Source organism: Apodemus sylvaticus, chromosome 22, assembly GCF_947179515.1.
Source record: "Apodemus sylvaticus chromosome 22, mApoSyl1.1, whole genome shotgun sequence".
Classification (NCBI taxonomy): Eukaryota; Metazoa; Chordata; class Mammalia; order Rodentia; family Muridae; genus Apodemus; species Apodemus sylvaticus.
In genome coordinates, this window is record NC_067493.1 from 32,609,464 (window position 1) to 32,619,195 (window position 9,732).

The 9,732-nt window shown below is 54.2% G+C and overlaps 1 protein-coding gene across 2 annotated transcripts; it reads right to left on the reverse strand.

Moving 5' to 3' along the window:
• Positions 1-421: 421 nt before the first annotated feature.
• Myl10 (myosin light chain 10) lies at positions 422-9,025 on the reverse strand. 2 transcript variants are annotated; one of them, XM_052168703.1, is made up of 7 exons: positions 8,748-9,025; positions 8,532-8,624; positions 7,565-7,640; positions 6,460-6,564; positions 3,645-3,723; positions 657-705; positions 422-554 (listed from the first exon to the last, which is right to left on the reverse strand). In XM_052168703.1, the coding sequence occupies exons 2-7, from the start codon at positions 8,565-8,567 to the stop codon at positions 456-458; spliced, it is 444 nt and encodes a 147-aa protein (XP_052024663.1). In that variant the 5' UTR covers positions 8,568-8,624; positions 8,748-9,025; the 3' UTR covers positions 422-455. The 2 variants fall into 2 exon arrangements, with proteins under 2 accessions (XP_052024663.1, XP_052024662.1); XM_052168702.1 differs by having other exon boundaries at positions 8,532-9,025.
• Between the last annotated feature and the right edge of the window lie 707 nt (positions 9,026-9,732).

The window sequence follows — 9,732 nt, forward strand, 5'->3', positions numbered from 1 at the left end:
CACCCTGTCCCAGCTTTGGCCCATCTGAGACTCTCCCCACAGTCCTCATGACCGACCCTCCTGCACATGAACAACCCAGTCTCATGCAAGAGACTCAAAGACGCTAGGTGCTCAATAAAACCCCCATCAATGAAGTCAATGCCCTGTGGTCCAGATGGGGGGCATTAAAACTGTCCATGACTTCTAAACATCAGCTCATCAGGAACAGCTGAGCCGAGCAAGGGAACCAAGAGTTTTGGAAAAACTAGCGTGGAAGGGAATGTTTCACTGTCTTCCCAACAAGAGTGCTAACCACGCAAACATCACCCAGACACACATCTCTGTGTTATTTATTCCCGCCTCAGCCCCGGACTCCGGGGGAGATGGAGACTGTTTCCTAACCTATGCTAGCCCTGCACTGGCCCCACCCGCCCACCCCATCTTCGCTGACTCCAGGTACAGAGGAGACGCATCTTCTAGTCCTTCTCCTCGCCGTGTGTGATGACGTAGCACAGATTCCTGTAGTCTAAGTTGCCGCAGACGTCTGGCGGGAAAGCTGCAAACATCTGCTTGACCTGGGAAAGGGAGCAGAGGGTTAAATGGGGGCTAGGGGAAAAAAGGAGAAGTCAGAACAATGGATCTATGGGAATGTCCTTCCCCCCAAAGATCACCCTTACCTCCTCCTCGCTGAACCGGTCAGCCTGGGTCATCAGCTTTTCCTTAATTCTGTTGGTAGAGAGAAGCCATCATGTCTTGTGAAAAAGCTGTCTGAAGTTTCTGGGGAGCTCTAGCCCAGATGATCCCAGTCTAGGGCTGGTTCTCTCAGCCCCAAGGCGTCTCTTTGACCCCTAACTGCTTCTCTTGCAACCTGTACTCACCTAGCAACAACCAGAAACAGATGGAACATCTTGAAACTCCAGTGTTTCCCGTGCTGTGCTAACAACTAATCTTAGACTCCTGGGAGGAGTCCTTTGTCTTTGTCAGAAAGTAGAACTCAGGGCCTAAATGATGCAAGACAATGCTCTACTGCCCCTCACTGGGGGATTCTAGGCAGGGGCTCTACCACTGAGCCACGCCCCAGCCCTTCACTGGAGGATTCTAGGCAGGGGCTCTACCACTGAGCCACGCCCCCAGCCCCTCACTGGGGGTTTCTAGGCAGGAGCTCTACCACTAAGCCACGCCCCAGCCCCTCACTGGGGGATTCTAGGCAGGGGCTCTACCACTGAGCCACGCCCCCAGCCCCTCACTGGGGGTTTCTAGGCAGGGGCTCTATCCTCAAGTTGTATCCCCAGTCTTCACTACTTTCTGTTTTGAAACGTCTTACTAAGTTTTCCAGGTTTAACACAGATTTTCTCTAGCTCAGGTTGGTCTTGAATCTCCTGCCTCAGTTTCTCGAGTAGCTGGAATGACTAGCCTGCCCCCACCACCATCACCACCACCACTATCTTTTCCTTGATGCCTCCTCCAGCTTGTGGTTTTGGCTGTTTGTGTTTAGCCTTCAGGATTTCCCAGACTACATCGTACTGTTTCAGGCCAAGAGCATCATGGGAAGATGTGATCCAGTCTTCTGGGACATCCGTGCAAGAATCCCTTTTATCTAGTGAGAAACCAAGGCTTGGGAGGGCTTCTGACTTCCCTGCCACTCCAGAGGGAGGCTGTGACAGGGTTGGGGCCTGTTTCCTTGGGGTCCAGGAGAACAGTGCTGGAAATGAAGCCTGCACCCAGTTCTTCGTGATGATTTACATCCTTCGCAACTGGGGAGGGTTTGCAAGCACTGGGGTTCTGTGGCAAGGATGGGGTCTGAGAGCTAGGCAGAGCCTCTGCTGCCAGGGCGTCCTCTGGCGCCATTGGTAGCAGGTCCTGGTTAAGGAGCGACACATATTTTCCATTGTTTATTACTATGGGACAGTCACAGTTTCCAGGTTGCCAAAGATGGGGACTTTGCATAGACTGTGTTTCGACCAGATCCATTTCTGTGGCCTATCTGGCCAGCAGCCCTGTCTGCTAGGTTTCCACAGCCCAGGACTGTTCCTTCCATTCCCAAAAAGAGTCCCTCGGGGACACTCCTTCCCTACCCCCACCTCAGTCCCATCTTCATAGTGGTGGGCGGTGACATGGTCCCAGTCATGCTGGGAGGGGAGTTCTCCTGGTACCTCTCTGAGTCCTCAAGATTCAGGAATGAGCCACAGACCCCTGGGTGGGGTTTGGGATTGATGTACCCTTGGCACTTTGGTGCTCCCTCTGCACCACAGGGAGCCTGACTCACAGCCTTTGAGGACAGTATGTAAGAAGACACATGAACATCTATCTCCACCAGACTCCATCTGCCCTCTCCTCCACCCCATCAGCACCTGAACTCCTAAAGAACAGCTGTCACCCGATACCAGGCTATCCTTGAGAGGGAGGGAACATCTCACCAGCTAGGGCCACCAAAGAACCAGCGAAGTTTGGAAGGGGGCATCTTGGAGGTTGACCCAACTTCCAGGCACCAATGTAGACTGCCGCTTCCCGGCCTTGGGTCTTCGTGCCTTCTGCTCTTACTAAGACATGTATGTGCCCATGTGTGTACGGAACAGGCCACCAGAGCAGAACCCATCTCTGTTAGGCTAGCCCAAGGGCCTGCGGGACAGCTGCTTAAGGCCACTTCCCACCCAGGCGTCCCAAGCTGAGCTGGGCAGTGACGGTCCCATCTGGCACTGTCCTCTCCCCAACCCTGGCTTCGGAATCTCTGTTTGCCAGGCCTTCCCTTTCCACCCCCATATCCATGGGCCATAACCATCTCCTCCTCTCCCTCCTCTCCCTCCACTCCCTCCTCTTTCTCCTCTCCCTCCTCTCCCTCCTCTCCCTCCTCTTTCTCCTCTCCCTCCTCTTCCTCCTCTTCCTCCTTTCCCTCCTCTCCCTCCTCTTTCTCCTCTCCCTCCTCTCCCTCCTCTTCCTCCTTTCCCTCCTCTCCCTCCTCTCCCTCCTCTCCCTCCACTCCCTCCTCTTTCTCCTCTCCCTCCTCTCCCTCCTCTCCCTCCACTCCCTCCTCTCCCTCCTCTCCCTCCTCTCCCTCCTCTTCCTCCTTTCCCTCCTCTCCCTCCTCTCCCTCCTCTCCCTCCACTCCCTCCTCTCCCTCCTCTCCCTCCTCTCCTTCCTCTCCCTCCTCTTTCTCCTCTCCCTCCTCTCCCTCCTCTCCCTCTTCTTTCTCCTCTCCCTCCGCTCCCTCCTCTCCCTCCTCTCCCTCCGCTCCCTCCTCTCCCTCCTCTCCCTCCTCTCCCTCCTCTCCCTCCTCTCCCTCCTACTGCTCCCCCTCCAGGCTATCCATTCCCCAGCTCAGCAGCCATACACACTAAACCCTGATTCATCCTTTCTGTTCCCACATCTAGATAACATTTCTGCCTTAGGTGAGCCAAGCTGGACTCCTCCTTCAAGGCTCTTCCCAATCCCTCTTCATCCCCAAAGCTCAGAAGCAATCCTTGACCCATACCAGACTGCCCACTCACTTCCACACATAGAGAGAGGGGAGCACCAGCTCAGGAGGGAGGACCGGTTTACCAGGAGGAACGGCTGGATTGGGGCAGGGGCCTCTAGCCACCGGATGTATGTTTGCCCTGCTCAGCTGGGTTCTGAGGTGAAGAGGAGCCAGGGCTGACGCCCACCCTGACTCAGTCCTTAAAACTTACAAGTCAGCCTTGACGAAGCCTTTTCCTTCAGTGTCAAACACTTTGAAGGCGTGCAGTATGGTCTCTTCTGGGTCCGTGCCTATGGGTAGCACACATAGGACAAGAAAGGGTAGTAAGGGCCTCTCAGAAGTGGTGCTGAACTGGGCAGGAGTTAAGAGACAGTGAAGGTCTACAGCGCCTACTGGGCCACGCCCCCCAGCCCCTCACTGGAGGATTCTAGGCAGGGGCTCTACCACTGAGCCACGCCCCCAGCCCCTCCCTGGGGATTCTAGGCAGGGGCTCTACCACTGAGCCACGCCCCCAGCCCCTCCCTGGGGGATTCTAGGCAGGGGCTCTACCACTGAGCCACGCCGCCAGACCAAACTTATTTTGGTCACTGCTTTCCTCAAAGCCATAAAAGTAACACAACAGAAACTACTCCAGCTGCATCATTACTCAACACACTGGCCCACCTGTCTCTGAGTGGCCCAATCCTGAAGACATCTGCAATGAGCTCCAGCCTCAGCCCCCAAGCCCAGAGCTCTTTTTTTCTTCACTCGTAGCCACTGTGCCTAACTCGAGTCACAAAAGAGTCTCACAGTTGCTGCTTCCTCACAGAGCATTAAATATCAGCTTTGAGACCCCGGACAAGTCGCCTAAGCTCGCCGAGTTTTCGTTTCTTCACTTACGAGGTGGGAACAATTGTCAGGAGAGTGAAGAGTATAGTAAATGTTCTTGCAAGGAGTCCATTGCAGTGGGGCAGGTTGTTCACAACTAAATGTGTGTAGTCCACTTAGGTTCTGTGAAACCTCCACGCTCTTAAGACAGTTCCTATTGCACCACTTTTTTGACTTTGAAGAACATTGTTACCAAAATAAACTATTCTGAGGCTCCAAGTGTGGCTCAGTGGTAGAGCACCTGCCTAGAATCCCCAGGGAGGGGCTGGGGCGTGGCTCAGTGGTAGAGCCCCTGCCTAGAACCCCCAGGGAGGGGCTGGGGGCGTGGCTCAGTGGTAGAGCCCCTGCCTATAATCCCCAGGGAGGGGCTGAGGGCGGGGCTCAGTGGTAGAGCACCTGCCTAGAATCCCAAGGGAGGGGCTGGGGGGCGGAGGTCAGACCCTTATTTGTCTCCTCTGTCAGACTGCTGTCTACTGGGAAGGAGAGCATTGTCCCCTCTGAACAGGTGATTGGGAGCCAGTGTACCCATCTCAGGTGGACTTAGGAGCAGGGTTGTGGGCAGCCCTAAGGTAGAGAGGCTAGAAGGGTGAGGGGGGATTCTACTAAGGGCTGGTTAGAGTCTCAGCCTCCAGGGCCACAGTCTCCCAATTTGATCATTAAACTAAAGACCCCTGTGTCTCTCTGAAGAGTCCTAGAAGCCAAAGCTGGTCTGCAGTTGGCCCCCACTATCATCCTAAGGACTAAGCCCTGGAGTGCATTAGCTCTGGGCTGGCTGTGGGACACTCACCTCAGCCGTCCACTCCCTGCCTTGTCCCCAGAGAGAGCCTCTGCTCTGCGGCATGGAAGGCCCATAAAAAAGCTCGGCACAGTGGCTGCCTGCCATTGTGGGTAACCAGAGGATAGTCTTCTTGTCTTAATTAACTGCCACCATGGTGCCTGTCACAGCCCACTGCCCTCCCCGTTGCCAGCTTCTCACGCAACCCGAGATAAGTTTGCACGACAGTCTCAGCTGGAGCCCCAGGCCTGGAACCCCAGCAAAGATGAGAACAAGCTGCAGTTCTGGGTCCCCAGAGGCCCTCGGTCATCAGTCTCCTCATACAGAAAGCAAGCAGGCACAGCTAAAAGTGGTGCCCCCCTCCTGTTCATCCCCAATACACTTCACATCAGGGCTGGAGACACCATCGTCGGGCTCTACCGCCAACCTATACCTCAAGCCCCTCCCCCGGGGATTCTAGGCAGGGGCTCTACCACTGAGCCACGCCCCCAGCCCCTCCCTGGGGGATTCTAGGCAGGGGCTCTACCACTGAGCCACGCCCCCAGCCCCTCCCTGGGGGATTCTAGGCAGGGGCTCTACTACAATAGCAAGGCACTGAAAGCATCCACCCACACATCATCAGTACTCCCCCTGTGAGGGTAGCTAGATCTTAATCTTAAAGGCAAAGGGCAGCCGCAGCGCAGGATTTCCCACTCAACCACGGAACCCTCAGGCTCAAGGATGTGTTTAAAGGGGAGCTCCCGGGGGCAAAGGGAGAGGGAAGAGAGATAACCCATCTTCAAGGCCCAGGCTGAGGCTATGTCTCAGGAGTGTGGAATAGTTAGAACCCCGTCTGTTCTGTATCTCTTACGGGATACCTGAGGCAGGTACCATGAACTCACTGGGCCTCCTTTGATTCTTCAACCCTGAGAAGAGCTCCCTGGTCCTTCCCCTGGGGACCGCAGTGACTCCACGATAGGACAAGGCAAGCAAACCCCTCTAGCGATGGGATCAACCACAGTTGATCTGAGAAACTCCATTCTCTTTTAGCACCCCTCTGCCTTGCCCGCACGTCAGCAGAGGCCAGAGAGGCAGGGCAGGCAGGCAGAAGGGGAAAGGCAGACTAGGAGGAGGGCAGAGAGGAAGGGTAGGAAGGGGGACTGGGAGGAGAGGGGGCGGGCCGGTATTATCCTGACAATGGGCAGATGAATTACGAGGGTGAGGTTTTACAGTGATGCACTGTGCGTGCAGAGGTGGAAACTGAGGCAGGGTCCAGGACAGTGTACGCAGCCTGGGAGCCCAGGCGGGTCTCAGTCCGTGGTTACGCGAACAGAAGGGCCAAGCAGGTGAGTCCATCTCCTTCTGGTTCCCAGCCCTTCCTTAGGCCCCAGAGAGCCTCGCGCACCCTTGAGTTTCTCCCCAAACATGGTCAGGAAGACTGTGAAGTTGATGGGCCCCGGAGCTTCTTTCACCATAGCTTCCAGCTCCTCGTTCTTGACATTTATGCGACCTGGAGAGGGGGAGGGGAGGGTGTAAGGGGCCTGGAGGGACAGGGTCTGGAAGAAGTCAGGGGGAGTCCTGCTGCCTCTCCCGCTTCTGTGGGTCAGCCTGTCTCCACCTGGCCCAGTCCATCCATTAGGGAGACTTGGGGGAGACACTGGAGTCTACAGGCTAGTGTTCCATCCCTCCCCCTTCCCTTCCCCCCCCCCCCCCTTAAGCTTTCTGGAAAGCAGAGCAAGACTCTCTGAATCTCCCTTTCACAGATTAAAAAAAAATGAAACAAAAACACACAAGCAAAAAAAAAAAACCAAAACAAAAGCAAAAGGGAGTTTAGAAGAAGGAGGAGGAAGAAGAGGAAAGAGAAGGAGGAGGAGGAGATGGAGGAGGAGGAAGAGGAGGAGGAGGAGAAGGAGAAGAAGGAGAAGAAGAAGAAGAAGAAGAAGAAGAAGAAGAAGAAGAAGAAGAAGAAGAAGAAGAAGAAGAAGAAGAAGAAGAAGAAGAAGAAGAAGAAAGACTGCATGGGGAGCCTCAGGTCTCATGCATTCCTGGGATGCTGCAAGATTCCAGTGGACAATCAGGTTCCCAGAAACCCAAAACTCCACCCGTATTGGTACCACCTTACTTCGACCACCCTAGCGCCTCTAAACGCAACTTTCGACTGTTTCATTTTGAGACAGAGTTTTGTCCTGTAATCTAGGCAGACACTGAATCAGAAAACCACCTGCACCGGTATGATAGTGGGGATTACAGTCATGTACTGTAGCACCTCTTTGACCTCTCACTACCCCAGGGCCTTTGCACAACGTAAAAAACAAAACAAAACAAAAACCTTAAAATGTCTTCCCCTAGCCCCCAAGTCCTCCTGTTGCATTGGGAACCTTCCCCTCCACGGGGCTTCCCAGTTCTCAAGCCCCTCACTATGGCTGCCTTGGCCCACCCCCTTCCCCACCGCAATCATTAGCTCCACCCTAAGCACCAAGCTTCCCTTCCCCAGCTGATGCTCTACTCACCCAGTGCAGCAAAGGTGTCCCTCAGGTCCTCCTTGTCAATGAAGCCATCGCGGTTCTGGTCCATGATAGTAAAGGCCTGATGGAGACATTGGCTCTGAACCGCCAGGGCCACCCAGACCAACAGGTTCCCACCCTTCTCCCCAGGGTGTCCTAGGCTGTCTGCAGCAGTAGAAACCTCAACCTGGAGCCAGGGAGCGCCCAGAGCTCCAATTTAGTATCGTGCGCACTGCATCCTGGGAACTGTAGTCCACCCTCTCTGAACCTCTACCCTGAGTGCTTTGGGACTCCACACTCATCCTCTCACTTAAAGAACACAACGACCCAGACAGAGAAACTGAGGCTCAGAGATGGAAACTGGGACTCAAAAAGAGACACTGAGTCTTGGAGATGGAAATTGAGGCTCAGAATGGAAAAGGCATTTCCACGGGTCACACAGCGAGTTCAGGCTCGGATAAAGTGTAGAGTCACCGAGGCTGCCTTGAGGACCTTGAGGAATGACGACAGTGTGGGCAGCCACGGTGGGCTCCTTGAAGAACCTCTGCGAATCCCGGTAATCCTCCTGTGACGGCCCGTCTTTATTATTGTTAATATGGCTGGATTTAAAATCACCAAGGAAACTTCTCTGGGCACATCTGTGAGGGGTTTTCTAGACTAGGGTGAGGTAGGAAAACCCAACATCCCACGGGCTGGGTTTTTGAATGAAACGGAGACTCAAGCTGAGCCCCTGGCTGCTGGTGTGTGTGTGTGTGTGTGTGTGTGTGTGTGTGTGTGTGTGTGTGTGAGACAGCTCATGTCCCTGCCCCTACGCCTTCCCCAACCCTCACAGACTGTATCCCCGATTTGTGAGCCAGACTTAGGGAAGCTTTCGTTCCTTAAATTGCTTTTGTGAGGCATTTTGTTCCAGCAACAAGAAATCTAACTAATATAGACACCCAGAGTCCCCAGGATCGCAGGGCCACCGACCAACCTCTTTAAACTCCTGAATCTGGGACTGGTCGAACATCGAGAAGACATTGGAGCTGGCTGTGCCTTCTACTCTCTTCCGGGCTCTTCTGGGTGCCTGGGCACAAGAGGTAAAACCTTGTAGCCATTGTCTCTTTCAGAGGTCAGCAGTCACCAGTGCCAGCCACGGGTCCCTGAACACCACGGTCCAGGGAACATTACCCTTCTTCCCCATACATACAGCAGGCTGAAAGCACTGGACAGAGTTTCACAAGTGTCAACTGGAGAGGACCCAGAGTCACCATGGAGACAACCTCTGAACACGTCTTTGAGTGAGTGTCCAGATTAGTTCATTGAGGTGGGAAGGCCCCCCTAACAGTGGGTGGCATCATCCCATGCGCTGGGGTCCTGAACTTGAATAAGGAGAATGAACTAAGTGCCAGCGTTATCTGTTTCCCAGCTGCAGATACGGTGTGATCAGCTGCTTCACGCTCTTGCAGCCTTGACAACCCCACCAGATGCTGGGTGGTTCCCTCGCACAGTGAGCCAAAGCAAACTCCTCCTCCTTCACCTTGCTTTGGTAGTTTGTTTTTGGTTTTGGTTTTGTTTTCACAGCACAAGAGAAGTAACTAATAGAACAGTCTTCCTGTTCTCAGTTCCGGGGAGAAGTCTCTAGAGTGTCCACTGCACAGGGTGGGGCAGCTGTTCACGACCCACCCACCCACCCACCCACGCCCAGGCTTCTGATGCAGGTGGGGTCAGATGGGCTCTTTTCTATCCTCAGCCCTTGTGTGGGGGAGGGGCTTCTAGATCTCCTGCCACCAGTCACCATCCACTCTGTTGTCCAGCTGCTAAAAGTTTCCAGAATGTTCCTAGCATGCTGTCTCAGCTATTAGTCCTGCAAGATTTGTTTCTAGATGGGATCTCAGAGCTCCCTGTCCACTCCTGTGAGGTCCCTTCCCCCACCCCAAATGCACTTTGAGCTGCCTGTCATCCCTAACATCTGGTCCATTGTGTGTGTGTGTGTGTGTGTGAGTGTGCATGTGCGTGTGTGTGTGTGTGTGTGTGTGAGTGTGCATGTGCGTGTGTGTGTGTGTGTGTGTGTGTGTGTGTGTGTGCGTGGGGGGGTTAGAGGACAGATTTCAGTGTTAGTTGTCTCCTTCCATCATGTGAGGGATCAGAGAGATTGAATATTGAATTCAGGTCATGAGACTTGGCAGCAGCAA